The sequence below is a fragment of the Hemicordylus capensis genome, chromosome 2, assembly GCF_027244095.1.
Source record: "Hemicordylus capensis ecotype Gifberg chromosome 2, rHemCap1.1.pri, whole genome shotgun sequence".
Classification (NCBI taxonomy): domain Eukaryota; kingdom Metazoa; phylum Chordata; class Lepidosauria; order Squamata; family Cordylidae; genus Hemicordylus; species Hemicordylus capensis.
Genome location: NC_069658.1, coordinates 246,917,383 through 246,937,067, shown reverse-complemented (window position 1 = coordinate 246,937,067; position 19,685 = coordinate 246,917,383). Strand labels below are relative to the sequence as shown.

The following is a 19,685-nucleotide window of genomic DNA, read 5'->3' as shown; positions in this document are numbered from 1 at the left end:
GGGCAGGTTGGATGAACCGCCCTCCGCGCAGCAATAGACAAGGTGTATCCTGTGAGTTGAGAAGCATGTGTCCGCACTCCTCCTCCATAGTTCTAAAAGGGCCTGTTACAGTATCGAGCGCAACGGTACCTGCAAGAGGTTCTCCCCGCCACCACCATGCTTACACTGGTGCTGCCTCCCCTCCAGTTCATGGGGCGAAGGGCGATCAGCTAATCTACACCCTCTAGAAATAAGAATAATATTCATATATTGAATGCAGGGAGAAGAGCCACTTCCCTACTCTGACGTTCTCCACAGCAGTGAATTTTGATTTGAGACTTCATTTCTCTTTCTTCTCTTTCTTTGGTGGTTCCAGTCGACGATGTGTGGGAGGACAACGCGGCAGAGCCATGTGGAGTCTTGCCGGAAGGAAGCAAAGGGGACGAAGCAGGAGAGAACTCTGGGAATCTGGATGGAACAAAGATGCAGGCGGGAAATGAAGCAGCGGAGAGGCAGATGGAACTGCCAGGTAGTCGCTTAAAAATTCATCATGGGGCCATTTAGTGTCTAAGACAGGGGTGGACATTAGGTGTCTTGGAAACTATTGCTAGCTTCTGGGCTTATCTGAAGTAGCTCTCCAAGCATTTGAGCCTGCTTCTCACTCCCTTCTCTCCAATGCTTCAAATCCCATTGGCTGGTTTAGTGGAGCTATGGCCATGCCTTTTTTAATCTCTCTCTCTTTAAGGGCCCACAGTTGCTTTTATTTTCCCTCTCTTTTTTTTCTCTCTGGAACAAACCAACCAGCTTCAAACCTTGGGATCAGATCATGGTTTGCCTGCCTGCAATAAATCACAGTTTGTTGACTGGCACGGATTACATAAAAAGAACCTTTCTGGATCAGGCTCTAGTACAGTGTCCTGTTTCTCACAGTAGCTAGCCAGGTGCCTTTGGGAAGCCCACAAGTAGATTACAGTATGCCCCTTTTCCTGCTGTTGCTCCCCTGCATCTGGCATTCAGAGGCCTCCAGCCTCTGAACCTGGAGGTAGGCTACAACCATCAAGACTAGTAGCCGTTGATAAGACCTGGCTTCTGTGAATTTGTCTAAGCCCCTTTTAAAGCCATCCAGTCTGGTGGCCATCCCTGCATCTCATTGCAGAGAATTCAGATGTATAAACTAAATCATTATACAAAATAAACCAGAGTTGCATGTGATGCCCAAATGTTTCCTTTTTAATGTGGTTTTTTTTTTAAATTCAGCAGAGAACAACCAAGTCCAGGAGAACGAAGATGAGAACTGTCAGCTGGAAGAGGTGGGTGCTGGAATATCACTGGGACAGTCTGAAATGGAAGAAAACCCTGAAAGTTCTCAGGAAGTGGGAAGACCCCAGGAAAACGATCCAAAGGCAAATGAAGAGCAAACCACTGACTGTGTGAACACTAACTCCTGTACAGATCTGAAAACGCCTGCTAGTGAAAAGCCATACAAATGCAGCTATTGTGGGGAATGTTTCCATGAGGAGGCCTTCCTCATAAATCACAGGAGAATGCATCCGGGGAAGAATCTGCACAAATGCTCCGAGTGTGGGAAAAGCTTCTCCCGCAAACAGTCCCTTTTTCTACATGAGAGAACTCATACTGGAGCGAAGCCATACAGCTGCTCCGAATGTGGGAAAAGCTTCAATAAGAAACTGCATCTCCTTATCCACCAGAGATCTCATAATGGAGAGAAGCCGTATGGGTGCAACAAATGTGGGAAAAGCTTCAGTCATAAATCGCACCTCATTGAACACTGGAGATCACACACTGGAGGAAAGCGATATGGGTGCACCACCTGTGGGAAAAGGTTCAACAAGAAATCCTGCCTGATTGTCCACGAGAGATCCCACACAGGAGAGAGACCCTATCGCTGCCCAGACTGTGGGAAATCCTTTGATCAGGAAGCATCCCTCATCTCGCATCAGACGACCCACACCGGAGATAAACCATATGTGTGCCCTGAGTGTGGGAAAAGCTATCGGTTGAAAAACTCCCTCGCTGTCCACCAGAAAACTCACGCAGGAGAGACATACGTGTGTCCCGTGTGTGGGAAAAGTTTCAATCAGAAAATGTGTCTTACAATACACAAGCGAATCCACACAGCAGCAAAAATGTACAAATGTTCGGATTGTGACCAGAGCTTCACTCTTGAGAAATACCTTAAGGCCCACAGGGTAAGAGCTCATTCGCGAGAGAGGCCACACGCATGTCCGCACTGCAGCAAAACCTTCATTTTTAAATATTCTCTTCTGGAGCATCAGAGAATGCACACAGAAGAGAGACCCTATGAATGCTCCGAGTGTGGCAAGCGCTACAATGGGAAGGCGGCCCTCGTCGTACACAAAAATACCCACACGGGAGAGAAACCCTATCTCTGCCCTGACTGTGGCAAATGCTTTGCTACCAAATGCTCCTTGACCACACATGAGAAACGTCATGCAGGACAGAAGCCCCATAAATGCTCGCACTGTGGCAAGGAGTTCCATTGGAAACATCGCCTTCTCTTGCATGAGAGAATCCACACCGGAGAGAGGCCCTACGAATGCTCCGAGTGCGGGAAAAACTTCCGGTACAGGCACAACTTTATTGCCCACAGAAGGGCCACACATGAGAGAATCCATACAGGAGAGAATGTCTACGTATGCACTGAGTGTGGCAAAAGCTTCCGTTGGAGACGGAGCTTTATTTTGCACCTGAGAGCCCACACAGGGGAGAAGCCCTATAAATGCACCGAGTGTGGGAAAAGCTTCATGCGGAGGCCCTCCCTGATCATCCACAAGAGAACCCACACGGGAGAGAAGCCTTATCAATGCTCCGAGTGTGGAAAGAGCTTCATTCAGAAGCCAGCCCTCGAAAAGCACAAGAGAGTCCACACAGGAGAGAAAAGATATCTATGCACTGAGTGTGGGCGAAGTTTCTCGAATCAAAGCAACCTGATTCGGCACACGCGGATTCACACAGGAGAGAAACCGTATGCCTGCTCGACTTGTGGGAAAAGATTTATTCAGAAAGTAACCCTTGTTGAACATGAGGCGAGTCATAGCAGAGAGAAGCCATTTGTATGTCCTGAGTGCGGAAAAAGATTGAAACGGAAAAGACATCTCCGCGCGCATATGAGAATGCACAGGGGAGAGAAACCTCCGGAAGGCCCCAAGAAAAGCATGGAGGGCAAAGAGAAATCCCACGTATGCTTGGATTGTGGCAAAAGCTTTCATTCAAATTGTCACCTTATTGTTCACCGGAGAACCCACACGGGAGAGAAGCCCTTTAAGTGCCCACAGTGTGGGAAAAGCTTCAGTCAGCAAGCATCCCTCAATACGCACCAGAGAGTCCACACTGGAGAGAAAGCATTTTTGTGTACTGAGTGTGGGAAAAGCTTCCATAATAAAAGCAACCTGGCCAGGCACAAGAGAATCCACACGGGTGAGAAACCGTTTGAGTGCTCCGAGTGTGGGAAAAGCTTTAATCAGAAAGTTTCCCTGATAGCTCACAAGGCCACCCACAGCAGAGAGAACCCATACATGTGCACGGATTGCGGGAAAAGCTTCAAACTGAAAGTGTCCCTCCGTCTACACCAGAAAACCCATACGGGAGAGAAACCATACGAATGCTCCCAGTGCCAGAAAACGTTCAACAGGCGTGCCCAGCTTACAAGGCATGAAGCAACGCACACAGGTGAGAAGTGGTATGCATGTGATGGAAAAGCCATGAGAAGAGATCCCCAGGTGTCCGTGGGATTTGTAAACATGCTAGAATTCACTCAGGATGGTCCCTTTTAAAAATTGCATCAATGATGGGTCTGTAGCTCAGCAGCAGAACATCTGCTTTGCATGCACAAAGTCCTAGGTTGAATCTCTGGCATCAGCAGTTAGGGCTGGGAGAGAGACTCCTACCTGAAGCCTTGGAGAGCCACTGCCAGTCAGTGTAGACCAGGGTTTCTCAACGTGTGGGTCCCCAGCTGTTGTTGGACTTCAACTCCCATAATCCCCAGCCCCAGTGGCAATTGGTTGGGAATTATGGGAGTTGAAGTCCAATTAATCTGGGGACCCACATGTTGAGAATCCCTGGTGTAGACAGTGCTGCACTAGACAGACCAATGTTCTGATTCAGTACAAGGCAGCCTCCTCTGTTGCTATGCTTGGTTCCCCAACCACTACCTTAGAAATCTGTGCCAGGAGTTTAAAACCTGGATCAGGACTGAGGCAGGGTGGAGGGAAGCTTTAACCATTTCCCTCTGCTGCAGTCCTTATTTCTCATGGGACAGGGGTTAGGAACATAGGAAGCTGCTGTATACTGAGTCAGACCATTGTTCTGTCTAGCTCAGTATTGTCAACACAGACTGGCAGCGGCTTCTCCAAGGTTGCAGGCCTGAATTTCAGCCCTATTTGGAGAAGCCAGAGAGGGAACTTGAAATCTTCTGCTCTTCCCAGAGTGGCTCCATCCCCTGAGGGGAATATCTTGCAGTGCTCACACATCAGGTCTCCCATTCATATGCAACCAAGGTGAACCCTGCTTAGCTAAGGGGGCAAGTCATGCTTGCTACCACAAGACCAGCTCTCCTCTCTTAACGTTTTAACGTAGCTATACCCCTTCTATCCCAAAAAGCTGCAGCTCTGGTAACCCCATATAAGCAGCCAAGAATTGGGACTCACCCACCCCCGAAGCAAATCTTTCCAAAATTGGTGGGAAATAGATTTTATACCCTTATACAAAACTATGGTGCGACTACTCTTGGAGTACTGCGTGCAGTTCTGATCACCATCTCTTAAGAAGGACATTATAGAACTGGGAAAGGTGCAATAGAGGGCAACCAAGATGATCAGGGGCCTGGAGCACCTTCCTTAGGAGGCAAAGCTATAGCATCTGGAGCTTTTTAGTTTGGAAAAGAGGTGACTGAGGAAAGACATGAAAAGTCTATAAAATCATATATGGTGTGGAGAAAGTTGTGGGTGGGGGACGGATTCACAACACAATCAACTTGTGGAATTCTCTGCCACAAGGTGAGGTGACAGCCAGCAGCCTGGGTGACTTTAAGAGGGGTTTGGATAACTTCATTTTTATTATTATTATTATTATTATTACATTTATATCCCGCTCTTCCTCCAAGGAGCCCAGAGCGGTGTACTACATACTTGAGTTTCTCTTTCACAACAACCCTGTGAAGTAGTAGGTTAGGCTGAGAGAGAAGTGACTGGGCCAGAGTCACCCAGCTAGTATCGTGGCTGAATGGGGATTTGAACTCGGGTCTCCCCAGTCCTAGTCCAGCACTCTAACCACTACACCACGCTGGCCCTTCATGGAGGAGAGGTCTATCCACAGCTACTAGTCTGGTGCCTATGGGCCACCTCCAGCCTCAGAGGCAAGATGCCTCTAAACCCCAGTTGCAGGGGAGCAGCAGCAGGAGAGAGGGCAAACCCTGAGAAGCCTATGGGCTTCTCAGAGGCATCTTGTGGGCCACCGTGTGAAACAGGATACTGGACTAGATAGGCCTAGATAGATCCAGCAGGGCTTTTCTTATGTTCTTAAATACAAGCTAAGTGAATCTGCCCCTCAAATCAGGTAAGAAACAAAAAAACCTCACTTGAGGCTGTGGCTTCTTTTCTCCCCCTGTCCCGTGGAGCCTCACGGCCAGGGCTCCACAGCATTCCCCTGACCTGACCCCATCCCTCCTCCCCATGTGCGTGGCTGGCTAGATGTTCAGGCTCAGCCCACCCCTCCATCGGCCTGACTGACAGGCTCAGCAGCACACTCCTGGTCTGCCTACTGCGGCTGGGGATGATGAGAGTTGTAGTCCAATAACAGTTGGTGGGCCGAAGTTGTGCAGCGCTTGTGTAGACAACACTGAGCTAGATAGACCAATGATCTGACTTGCTGTAAGGCCGCTTCTGATGTTCCTGTACATTTAGTGCCATGTGTAGCTTGGCCAAAAGGTCTGAAATAATAGACCAAATTATCTTCTCAGTTACAGCTTTTGTTGCCGAGGTTGCTGAAGTCACTGAAATCACAGAGCCCTGTGTGGAAGAAATAAGCACCACTGTGGTAAGGAAGAAACCCCTCTGTGTTTACTTTTCCTAGAGAAATTTTAACATGCTTGCTTTCTCTCTCTGTAATGAAATACCAAACTTTGCTACATTGTGCTTTTGATTACATTTCTTTGTCTGTTCCAGCTTGACTTCCAGTATCTGGAAGGACATCTGATCCTGTTTTGGATTTGGGAATTTGGTGGTGGTGGTTGTGATGTAAGGAGATGTGTTCGGGACTGTGGTCCTATACATTCTTCCTGTGGGGGGGGGTCTACCCCTTTGAGATAATTAGGACTTGATTCCTCATAGGCATGCGTAGATTTGGGCTGTGAAACCCAGAGCGGATGTTCATTTATATATCTATTTGATGTATATCGCTTTTTCTTATAGACTTGCTTGCAGCACTTTAAAAAAAAAAAGTTCTGCCCCCTATGGGCTCACAATCTTTTATTTCATATCATATATCCACGTCTTTCATATGTCCTGTCAGATCTGGGGCTGGAAAACTTCCATGGAAGAGTTTGCAAAATGCACTATCTGTTTATTGTTCTATGTTTTCCTGGTGTGAAGAGCGATGTCTTTCTTCCAGTTCCTTTATGCAGAACAGAAGGTGTCTTAGCTGATTTGCTTAATGGTAGAATGAGGTAGAAGTTGCTAATCTGCTTTGGTTTCCTGACCAATACACAATAAGGTTCCTTAACCCTGATTTTTCTCATTGCAGATGAATGTGGATGGCAACTTATTTATTTTGGAGCTGTCGAGTAGACCTGAATCAGTCGTATTGGAGAATTAAAACTTGGGTAAGATGACCCTCTTTACATTCCTTTAAAAGAGTACCTGTGATCCGTGTTGCTTTCTCCAGGATTCCAGATCTCTTATAAATGTAACAAGTGATGTGAAGTTTTAGTTGTATAGGGTGGGTTTGCTTAACAGCCAGATTAAAAAACAGTTCTGGGGGAAGCCAAAACACAACTGAGAAGGTTTTCAAAGAATTAGTATGTGTATAGCATTTGTGAAAGTTCAGGCTGCTTCACATCCATTATCTTGGTGGATTATTATTAGGAATGTTTATATATACTATTTTTCAACAATAATGTTTCCAGAGTGATTTACGTAAGAAAAGGAATCAGAAGACGGTTTGCTGTCTCAAAAGGATTTGACAGGATTTAAATCAAAAGAAATTAAATAATTTTTAAAACTATTCTTACTGATTTTCTTACACAAAACTAAATAGCACAGAAATGTATTTTCCATTCTTATGAGTGGTTCATTAGTGAATCAATAAACAAAAAAACCCAGACCAGTATAACAATCCTAATAAGTAAAAAGTATACAATAGGTAGCAAGTTTAGATATGCCTTTCTGACAGGTAACTCTGATAAAGAGGAGAAAAGAATGATTTCACACATCTCAGTTATGAAAGAATATCTTCCCTTAGGTTTATCTGAACAGTGGACGGAAAAGCTATTATTGGATGCCTTTTTTTGCCTATTGAATGAAAGGATGATATGTTACCATGAGCTGGTTGTCTTTTTCCAGATCATTAACTAGTCGTCTTTGAGTATGTTTTTCAGATAAAGCAATTTGCCATACCCTGCCTTACCAGCCCAGGGATTTGCAAAAAAAACACCCAAGGAGAAACCAGCAACAGCTGCTAGGAGGGATACTACACTGGGATACATTGGGGCAGTTATTCTAACTAATCTAATGCTGTGTTCCAAATCACTAGGGCTGGAAAGATCCCTCTTCATTACCCTGGAGAGCTGCTGCCAGTCAGTGTAGGCAATACTGAGCTAGATGGACCAAGGGCCTGACTCAGTAAAAGGCAGCGTCATATATTCATCGATAGCTTGGTAAGAAAGCACCTGCTTTGCATGCAGAAGGTCCCAGGTTCAATCGCTGGCAGCATCTCCAAGTAGGCTGTGAACTGCCTAACCGAGTTGAACCAAATTTGCTATAGCTGTAGAGGCGCATAGGGAAACCTCAATGGCATAGTTTGTGATGATGTTGTCTACCCCAATCCAAGATGGAGGATGCGGGAACGCTCGAGTCGCTTGTGAACCACTTAACCAATTTGACCCAAATTAGGTACATTTGTAGTGAGTGACACACCGAGACACCTCAGTGGTGTAGTTTGTGATGACGTCATCCACCCCAATCCAAGATGGCAGACGTGTGAACATTTGAGGCACAAGAGATCTAACTTGTGGTCTTCGATTTGAACCAAATTCAGTCCAGTTTTAGAAAAGGTGAAAGGAAAGTAGACAGAATTAGTTCTTACTAGAACAACTTGTTTCCACTGACTATTCAGATGGTGGCATTGGGTATCGTGCAATTTCACAGCGCCATCTGCTGGCCACTTGCTGCCAGTCTGCGATAAGAATCAAGTTGTTCTCGCAAGACTTGATTTTGAAACTTTGAAAACTTCCATTTTCAAGGTGTTTCTCTGTCTGAAGACACCCTTTGCTATGTCCATTTAACTTAGATTGCAGAGCTAGAAAGATCTACCGGAAAGAGCCACTGCCAGTCAGAGTACACAGTAGTGAACTAGCTGGACAAAGGGTCTGCCTCGGTATAAGGCAGCTTTCTGTGTTTACATATGAATTAAATTGAACCATACTCCTTCCCTATGTTGCATCAAAATAGGAACATAGAAAGCTGCCTTATACCAAGTCAGACCCTTGGTCCATCTAGTTCAGTACTGTGTACTCTGATTGGCAGTGGCTCTTCAGGGCTTCAAGCAGGAATTCTTCTCAGTCCTATCTGAAGATGTGCCAGGGATTGAACCTGGGACGTTCTGCATGCAAAGCAGATGCTCTATTTAATTTTTTAATTTTATTTATTTATTTATTTAACATATTTTTATACCGCCCAAAACGTAGATCTCTTGGGCGGTTTATAACAAAAAACAGAAAAGTTAAAACATTAATTAAAACTGAGAAATGACAACAGAGAAATTAAAACATAGGTTAAAATAAATGACAACAAAAAGCTAAAACATTATCAACAATTTAAAATCTTAAAACAATATTTTAAAACAATGTTAAAACTATTAAAACAGTATTTAATTAAAAGCCTGGGTGAACAAATGTGCCTTTACAGATTTTTTTAAAAATTGTCAGAAATGGGGAGGCTCTTATTTCAGCAGGGAGTGTGTTCCAAAGGATTGGGGCAACAACTAAGAAGGCCCGTCCCCAAGTAGCCACCAGACGAGCCGGTGGCAACTGCAGATGGACCTCTCTTGATGATCTCAGTAGGCGGTGGGGTTCATGACGAAGAAGGCGTTCTCTTCAATACCCAGGGCCCAAGCCGTTTAGGGCTTTAGGTTATAAACAGCACCTTGTATTTAGCCCGGAAACTTAACAGCAACCAGTGTAGCTCTACCACCGAGCTTCAACCCATCCCTATAAAGCTGGGTTAGAGAGAGGCAACTCACCTGTGTCTTTTTACCCGTATTTCAGCTAAATGTTACCAGCACAAGATTCCCCCCCCTTTAAATCCCTATGAAATTAATTGTTTTTGACATTCTTTCTATTTCTATGCAGGTGCCACAGTCAGGATTGTCCATTTGTTTGAAAGCAGAAGCTCATCTGAAGATTCATCTTCATGCATTTATACATATGTGTTTCCTTTAGCCCCTATAAGTGAACAGTCTACCTGAGCAGTTTGCAGTTAAGAATGAGGGGTTGTTGTTTTTTTAAAGAAAAGCAATAACATCTCTAAAAAACAAATAAATCACAATATGTAACAGCACAATAAAGAAATGCAGGCATCAGTAGAAAAAATGCATCATTTGAAAAACGTAATTTTAAAATAATAAAACCAGTATAGAGCTGGTTTTGGCTGGGTGCCATCACCATCTCTTAAGCTTTAACCTTCCTTGTTGTGAAGGTGGTTGTGATGATGAAATGGGGCGGGCGGGGGGGAGGGGGAGCTGCAGTATCCCAAGTTCCTTGGAATAGAGTTTTTCAAGCTTGGGCTCCTAGTTGACATTGGATTACAAATCCCATAATGGGATTTGGGATTCATAGTCTTACAAATCTAGGGACCCAGGTTTGAGAACCCCCCTGCCTTAGAAGAAAGGCAACATATAATAATGTATAAACGATACATAGCTCCCCCACCAGAAACCAGCAGAACAATGCTGCGTAAGCTTCCTTTGCATAGAAACTTCCAGAACTGGGACTCCATCCTGCTTTATCTCAGATGGGCAGGGACACTTTTAAAAGAGGCTCTTTGTGCAGCCGGGCCAATTAAACTCTAAACCCAAGTTGGGGGAAAATCCGGGAGTTAAATTTGATTTAGTTTGTTTCTGTGAAGCCACAACTATCACCATCACCTGTCGGTTCTTTTCAGTTTGACTGTAGCCACTTATATAATAATTTCCTAGCATTCATTTTGATCAACATTTACAATTTCCGCTTTTGTTAGCAATGTCCTCCAAACCCAGACGCAGTTCTAAATGCTTCTAGTTATTTTTGTATATCAGTAAGAGATTATTTTGGGTTGCTAACTAATAAAATTATGCTGTCTGCATACTGGCTAACTTGTAGTGTGTTCCTTGCTTGTATTCATCCATGTCCTGGTTTTTCTGTTCCACTGTATATGGAGCAGTTAAATTTTTATTTATTTTATTTATTTATTCAATTTCTATACTGCCCTTCCAAAAATGGTTCAGGGCAGTTTACATGAAAACACAATTAAAATCAATCAACAGTTAAGAACAGAGACTATATGTCGGTCATGTATTTAGCCATAGGCCACCAGACAATCAAAATTACAATAAGGAGAACCCTATACATGAGCCAATCATTTATCATAAAATCATAACAAAACAAGCTCCCAATGCAAATCTCAGTTCTTTTTTTAAAAACACAAAATTAGCAATTAAGATTGTTGATTTAACAGGCCCATAGCTTCTTTGCAGCTGGAGCAAAGAAGGCAATCATATAGGTTGATTATCATCCAGCAGGCCACCAAGAATATCCGGTAACCTCTTGCCTGAGTATTGCAGGAGAAGAAGTCAAAAATTATTCCTTGGATCAGCATCGAGAGGATAAACCAGCAAATAATGTGTTAGACCGTGAAGTGGAAGCTACCAAAATGGGGCAGGAAGACAGAAGCAATGTTCCCTTTTAATTTTTTTCCAATCATGTGTGGAATGAGTTTTACTCTGGGCGGCAGTACTCTGGGCGGCAGCCATGTGTGGAATGAGTTTTACTCTGGGTGGCAAAGGTAGTGTGTGCACATGCGCATTATGTGTCACAATAGGTACATAAGAAGCTGCCTTATATGAAGTCCATCTACACAGGAACATAGGAAGCTGCCATATACTGAGTCAGACCATTGGTCTATCAAGCTCAGTATTGTCTTCAGACTGGCAACGGCTTCCCCAAGGTTGCAGGCAGGAATCTCTCTCAGCCCTATCTTGGAGATGCTGCCAGGGAGGGAACTTGGAACCTCCTGCTCTTCCCAGAGCAGCTCCATCCCCTGAGGGGAATCTCTTACAGGGCTCACACATCAAGTCTCCCATTCATATGTAACCAGGGCAGACCCTGCTTAGCTAAGGGGACAAGTCATACTTGCTACCACCAGACCAGCTCTCCTCTCCTCTCTCTTGTCCATCTAGCTCAGTACTGGTAGTGGCTCTCCAAGGTTCCAGGCCGCAGTCGTTCCCAGCCTTACTTGGAGATGCTAGGGATTGAACCTGGGTCCTTCTGTTTGCTAGCAAATGCTCAGGGCTCAGGAAATCTACTTGGCCATGACAAGAGAGAAATGATGCCTGGTTGCGGGAAAATCCTGACAAGTAGTGTAGCTTGAGGAACCAGCAGAATAGAGTGCCTTACTGTGGGCTGTTTTCTCAATCCAAATTGCAGTGCAAGCTGCTTTTCTCCTCAGACAATAAAAATATCAGGGGTCACATCTTATATTTTGGTGTACATTTGCCAAATCTCAGGTGTATAATTAAAAGATGTAATGTGTCAAGCAACAGCACCCATACATACAACATGTGTTCAAGTTTTACATCCATAATTTCAATCCCATCAGTCGTGCATGTCCTTTGTGTGAACCCAGCCTTTGTATAAAGCAGCTTAATATGTTAATGTTTACTTCTGAAAGTTAACCTGGGCACGTGGCAGAATATTGGTTGAAAACAGCTCTTGTTAAAAAATGGCACTGCAATTTGACAACATAGCATTCTGGTTTTTATGTATCTTTAAATAGGGAAACTACCATTATTGTTCCTTTTGTCACAGTGGCCTTTGGTAAAAAGCACAACCCAGTTAAAATGAGCCAGTGTGGTACAGAGGCTAGAGTGTTGGATTAGAACTGGGGAGGTCTGGATTTACAACCCCACTCAGCTATTAAGTTGATCTTCCCTTCTGGGACAAAGAACTCCCAGAAAGATCTTGAGACACCACTGTCAAAATGTACTGAAACATTCAGTGAGGCCTGCTAAAACAAGGAAGTCTTGAGACACTGCTGGGAAAACTACAAAGAGGGTGCCAGATGGATCTGAAGGGACAGGGAGTTCCAGAGAGCAGGAACAACCACTGAGAAGGGCCTCTGCTGTCACCATTTAAATGAACCTGTGATGGTGGCAGGGCACATAGTCCAGCATCCTGTTCCACACAGTAGTCTACTAGATGCCACTGGAAGCCTACAGGCAGGAGTTGAGAGCATGCCCTCTCTCCTGCTGTTACTCCTCTGCAACTGGTGCTCAGAGGCATCCTGCCTTTGAGACTGCAGGTGGCCTATAGCCCTCCAACTAGTAGCCTTTGACAGACCTCTCCTCCATGAAGTTATCCAAACCCCTTTTAAAGCCATCCAGGTTGTTGGCTGTCACCACATCTTGTGGCAGAGAGTTCCACAAGTTGATTATGCATTGTGTGGAAACAGTACCGTTTGAAGGTCCGAAATTTCCTGGCAATCAATTTCATGGGATGACCTCAGTGCAGGGATCTGATAGAGTACTCCCCTGGCAGATGGATGGTCGTACAAAGGACAGCCCAACACTGCATGAACCACTGCACAGTCTGCATGAACAGCTCTTTCATTAGGAAATCCTTTCTTAAAGCTAGCTTACGTTTCCTCCTCTTTAGAATGGGTCTATTAGTTTTAATGTTTTGAGTTTGTTATTTTTAATCTATATTTTAATATTATAATTATCTTTTATTATATATAATAATAATACTATTATATAATTATAATAGATTCAATTGTTTAGTTTGGGGTTTTAAAATTGTAAACTTCCAGGAGATTTGCATGAGGAGGCATAAAAATGCGCTAAATAAATAAAATACAGCTGTAAGGGTTGGTAGAAGGATAGACTGTTCCATTTTCAGGCTCCGGGTGGCGAGATCATGTTTGGAATGCTCCTGGGCGTAAAAACAACAAAAAAGCACAGATGGGGAAAACTTGGGTTAGCAATTTATTTTTGCAATTGCACTATCTGCTAGCCTTCTATGTTTGGGGAGCAACTTCCACTCTCCTTTATTTAAGTCCAGGAAGGAACATCAAAAATGATGTCTTCTCCCTGCAGCCTGAAGTGGGACAGTCCATTCTCCCTCATTCCTGGGTAGCCCAAAGGTGAAATCAGATTTAAAACTAGGACTCCTCGAATTTTGATTCCTAGAAAGAACGCGGGTGGGCGGGGGCGGTATAAGAAATTTGGAAAGGCCATGATGTTAATCGTATGAGTGCATCTCCTTGGGTCGCCTTCCTATCTGGAAAAAAAGGGGCTTTGGTGAGTTTCCTTGCAAAAATGCTGGCGGCTGGTCGTGCACGGAACTAGAGAGAGGCAGCGCGCTCAAAACTGCACAAACGTGCGCGACTGAGCGCGGTCGTGTGAGTGTGAGAAATTCGCGTTCCATCCGTAGACTTACGACAAGAATCCTAGACTGAGGATTCCATTGTCTGGAGAAGAGACTCCATAGTTGTTTTGGACGCCATTTTATTTTGTCTCCGGCGGGGAACGCGCGTGGATCCCGTAAGAAACCGGGGGGTGGAAATACTGATATGATCTAGTTATGCCTGGGCGGCAGCAGCTGCACTATGTGAGTCTGCCCAGTTACAAAAGACAGCAGTTAAGAGACGAGGATGTGCTGTTCTCATTCTGGTCCTCTATGAGAAATGTGACCTTTCTCTCTCTCCCTCCGGGGGTTATTAAACATGTTTTAAAGTACTGCCTTGCTTGCCTGTGAAAATACCAAATGCAGGCAGCTCACTGTGCCCATTTTACAATGGTTGAGAAACAGCGGCTTACAAACGCCCTGTAACACAGTCCATTTTTATTAATATCTGAAGTGGGGTTCAGAAATGATTTATTTATGTATCTTATTTTATTTTATTTTATTTTATTTTATTTTATTTATACACCGCCCTTGCAAAAATGGCTCAGGGCAGATGTTGGACTACAAGTGTTATTCAGTAAATAAACTCCCATCATCCCCAGTTTGGCCATTGTGTCTTGGGATGATGGGAGTTGTAGTCCAACAACATCGGGGACCGATGGTTGGGGACCCCTGGTTAGTAACAACCCTAAAATGTATTCCTTTTATTTTTAAGGGAAATCCAGTGTGTGTGTGTTGTTGGGGAAGGCTGCAGAGTTGATCCCAGCAGTGGTCTGGGGGGGGCGGGGTGGGGTGAGGTGAATAATTCTTTTGCTACAAGTTGTTTTTCCAAATCAACATTTCCCCTGTCCATAGAGGGTCCCTATACAATTTTTCCACTGCTGGTGAGAAAGTAGTTGCGTGTGTGTGGCTGTGTTATTGCAAAAATGTTCGGTAGGACAAGCACCAATCACTCTCTCTTCCACTGCAGATGCTGCAAGCAACCAGCAGCTTGGTGGTCTCCTCCCCACTGCATTTCTCTACAAAAATCCCAAAAGGTGTGTGTGAGCCACAGTCTTCTTAAATATAAAGTGTAAAGTCAGTGTTGACTCCTGGCAGCCACAGAGCCCTGTGGTTGTCCTTGGTAGAATACAGGAGGGGTTTACCATTGCCTCCTCCCACACAGTATGAGATGATGCCTTTCAGAACCTTCCTAAATTGCTGCTGCCTGGTACACACCAGCGGGGATTCAAACCAGCAACCTCTGGCTTGATAATCAAGTCATTGCTCCACTGAGCCGTTGATAGATAGATAGATAAATCTTGATTGTCATTGTCCTGTGCAGAACAACGAGATTGAACAACGAGTTGGCAACTGCAGATGAACCTCTCCTGATGATCTCAATGGGCAGTGTGGCGCATAGCGAAGAAAATGTTCTCTTAGATACCCGCATGACCTAAGGTGCATGACCTTAAAATGTTGTGGAAGTTTTTGACCATCATTTTTTTGTTGATGGCTGGTTTAAATTTGCAACAAAAAATAAATTAAAATAATCCCCTATACAAATAGGATTTCTAGCCTCCAGGATTGGTCTGATATTCAAGACCTGTTCACGCCTTATGTGCAGTACTTGTACAATCTGTGCACAGGTACAGATCTGTACGCGGGTCCAATCCTGCAGGCTGCAGTCCTGTGTAAACCTATGAACAAACATGCACATAATCAAACGTCCATTCTCTGAAATCATTTAGACATGTAGTAACTTCATTTACTTAGTTAATCATGGGCTAATTCATTTGCTCCTCGATGTGATATTGGTTACATAGGCAGCTGCTTTATACTGAGTCAGACCCTTGGTTCATCTAGACAACCTAACATGTGAATAACTGTACCTGTGTACAGATCTGTACCTGGGTACACTGTACACTGTACCCTCTTCAGAAATACAGACTAAATGCATAGTACATGCTTATTGTGTATGTTTTTAAAAACCTTTAATTAGATTTGTATTATATTCCAATTTAATATTTTATTGTGTAACTTTTAAATAGTTTTATATTGTTTGAAATGTTTTGTAAACCACCTTGAGATTGTTTTAATGAACGGCAGTATAAAAATCTAACAAATAAAATTAAAATAAAAAAGAAGTTCCAGGAATTCTGCCCCCAAGGAGAATCTGACACATCAGTCACCCTCCAGGCCATTCTTATCTTGCTTAGGGCTTTCATCTGAAGAGGCAAACGCCCTAGACATGATTGCACCCATTTCTATGATCAGGAGGCTTGGGCACCTGGAGTTTGTCAAGCCCTGCCTTACAAGGTTGTTGTGACAATTGCTGAAATAATGTCTGTAAAGCATTTAGCTCTTCAGATGTTGATTTTGATTATTTTATTATGGGGCGCTGTTTTGTTTCTTAATTTGTGAACCACATTTGTGATTAATATGAAAAGGCTGTATATAAATGTGTCAATTGTTATAATAAAAGTTACTTCAATGCCATTCCCTCACCCGCCCAGAATCCTCCTTTTCGCAACTGGACTGAACATGGAGAAGTGACATAGACTCAGCACATGGGGTCAGTCACGGAAGGAATCCACAGGCAAATATGGCGGGGGCTTGCTCTGTCATCAACTGCAACAACCGCCGTTTGCGTGGCAGTAACATCACATTCCACAGGTAAGTTTTTGCTTTAAAAAAAATTTTATCACATTTGTATACCGCCCAAAATGCAACGCAGTTTACAACAAAACAATAGAAACAAATAAAAAGGTCAAAACATCACAACAATTTAAAACTTAAAACGTTAAAACTATTACAAACACAATTAAAGCAGTATCTAATTAAAAGCCTGGGTGAACAAATGTGTATTGACTGCCTTTTAAAAAGTTGTAAGAGATGGGGAGGCTCTTATTTCAGCAGGAAGTGTGTTCCAAAGCCTCGGGGCAGCAATGGAGAAAGCCTGTTCCCAAGTAGCTACCAGATGAGCCAGTGGCAACTGCAGACGAACCTCTCCTGATGATCTCAGTGGGCAGTGTGGCTCATAGCGAAGATGTTCTCTTATACCCAGGGCCTAAGCCATTTAGGGCTTTATAGGTTATAACCAAAACCTTGTATTTGTTTCAGCAACCAGTGTAGATCTTTTAAGATAGGAGTGATAGAAGTTAATAGAATCTTTATACCGTATTTATCCAAATCGAAGACAACTCTGAATTTAAGACAACCCCTTTAAAAGTAGAGGTTAAATACAGGATCTTTGAGGTGATCCATTTTCTCTCACAACTTGGATTCTGTGCCTGTGCAGTGAGCCTCACAGAAGAATTCAAAGCTCCTTGAGGCACTCTTCGGTTCATTCGAATTGCATGCATGGCGTGACAATTATTTTCGGCAGGAGATTGCCTTTCTCTTTAGTTCCTTCTTCGCCACCAAACTGCTCGCATCAGGAAGGATTCATTCTGCTATCTCCATTCCTCCACTTTATTCAGCATTGTTTTTCGGCTGGACTTGAAAATAGTTTTTCAGACTATTCTTCAGTTTTTCTCTCAGGCTTTGTCTCCTCGGTGATTTCGGCTTTTGACCACGGTTTGTTTCACAGCTTCTTCTCTTTTCTTCTGAAAAGGCAGAGGTTAAATACAGGTTAAACATGCATTTACTCAAAAGGAACAGAACTCCAAAGCGGGGAAACAACCTGCCTAGAGAGCAGGAGGCTATCAGTTTGAATCCCTGCTGGTGTGTTTCCCAGAATATGGGAAACTCCTGTATCAGGCAGCAGCGATATAGGAAGGTGCTGAAAGGTATTCATCTGATATTGCGTGGGAGAAGGCAATGGTAAATCCCTCCTGTATTCTACCAAGAAAACCACATGGCTCTGTGGTCGCCAGGAGTTGACACTGACTCAACGGCACAACCTTTCCTTTTCCTAATTTCTAATATCAAAAAAATTGGGGAAAACCTAGTCTTGGATTCAAGTTTGGGGCCCATAATGAAGTGGAGGTAGGTGAGAAGTAAAGAAGAGGGAAATCTTGCCCCCTGTCCCTGCCATATAGCACAACTGCACAGTACTGCTGAACTACCAGCATGAAATACCAGCTTGGGGAAGTGGTGCCAGTCATAAAATGGCAGCTTGTACATTTTTGGATGTTTATGTACAAAAATGTACATTTTTAAATTTTATTTCATTTATATCTCACTCATCCAGCAACGGCTTAGGGCGGTTCACCATAAAAAATTAAAACATGAACATAAAATATAGTAAAGCCATTTTAAATATTAACATAAAACTCACTTAAAAACTATTAAAGCCGCTTAAATATTAAAAGCCAAGCTGAAAAGGTGGGTCTTTATGGCTCTTTTGAAGCCTCCAGGGCTAAGTCTCTTATTTCCATGGGTAATGTGAGAACTGGCAGGATGAGAGATGTTAACATCAAAATACCAGGATTCTGAAAACGTTTGGCCCCAGGATAGGAGGGGAGCAAGAGAATCTGCATTGTGGGAGAAGAAACTGGAGAGAAATAAATGGGAGAAAAAGTAAAAGCAAACCTGATCGCTCTAAGAGAGAGCTTAAGAATGGTGTGGCCATGTCACTGCTTTGCCAGCCAAAATTGCAGTATTGCCTGGAATTAAAGGAAGTGAGGGAGAAGCAAGTCCATATGCCTGGAGAGCTAGTTCAAATAATTCCAGAAGCTGTCAATAAGCTCACAAGCTACCTAGTGCTCAACCCTGGACTAGATTCATCCATGATTTGATCAGCAGGTCAGCTCTTATGCATGAACAGTTTTCTGCAAGTGGAAAATTAATTCCTTCTGTAATCAGGAAATGACATAATTTCCCCAGATGCCTGCTTGGAGGTGGTAATGGGCTGGATGAGGGGTAACAAACTGAAGTTGAATCCAAATAAGACAGAGGTACTGACTGTGGGATGTCAGGACCCAAGAGATGGTTTAGATCTGCCTGTTCTGGATGGGGTTGATTGATTGATTGATTGATTAAGTGCCGTCAAGTTAGTGTCAACTCTTAGCGACCACATAGATAGATTCTCTCCAGAATGATCTGTCTTCAACTTGGCCTTTAAGGTCTCTCAGTGGTGCATTCATTGCTGTCATAATCAAGTCCATCCACCTTGTTGCTGATCGTCCTCTTCTTCTCTTTCATTCAACTTTCCCCAGCATTAAGGATTTCTCAGGGGAGCTTGGTTTTCTCATAATGTGCCCAAAGTATGATAGTTTGAGCCTGGTCATTTGTGCCTCGAGTGGTTACACTCCCTGAAAAGTGGGGAGTGTAATCATCGTGGTTACACAATGGGGTTACACTCCCTAAAAAGAACAATTATGTCGCTTGGGAGTGCTCCTGGATCCAAAACTCTCTGGTTTCTCTGCAGGGGCGTAACTAGGTTGGAGTGGGCCCTGAGACAAGATTCTTAAATGGGCCCCCTCCGCCGTCACTGCTTACCGCACAAGAAGGCACACAATGCACTGTTCTTTGCAGGACTTTTCTTCCTCCACAAGGGGGGAGGGGTCTGCACGCGAGCCAGCTAGCTTCAGAGGGCAAAGAAATGAGAGCTGCTTCTCTTTCTCTCCCCTGTCCCGCCTGCGCCCCAGTATTTTGAAGGTCTTTTGACACATACACTTAATTCCTGCCTAAAATTCTCCCACATGGCCATTTCTTACCCGCTGGGGGGTTTACAGTCTCCGGGGTGAAGCACAGTAGTGGGCGTTTTTAAGGCAGGTTGGCATCCCTACAGCTGCTTTCTGAATGAAGTTGCTATTGCCGTGGCTTGATCATTCCATTTGGGGGTGGGAGGGCGATGAGGTGAGGGAGT

At 43.9% G+C, this 19,685-nt stretch overlaps 1 protein-coding gene across 1 annotated transcript in view; it reads left to right on the top strand.

Annotated features, from left to right (window-relative positions):
• The window catches only part of LOC128343925 (uncharacterized), a 63,268-nt gene that overhangs the window by 15,234 nt on the left and 28,349 nt on the right, over nt 1-19,685 (top strand). The window contains exons 7-11 of the mRNA XM_053293357.1: nt 356-508; nt 1,237-3,690; nt 5,978-6,054; nt 6,760-6,828; nt 16,413-16,546. Of these exons, the coding sequence (XP_053149332.1) occupies nt 356-508; nt 1,237-3,690; nt 5,978-6,054; nt 6,760-6,828; nt 16,413-16,546 (2,887 nt within the window). The remainder of the gene's footprint in view (nt 1-355; nt 509-1,236; nt 3,691-5,977; nt 6,055-6,759; nt 6,829-16,412; nt 16,547-19,685) is intronic.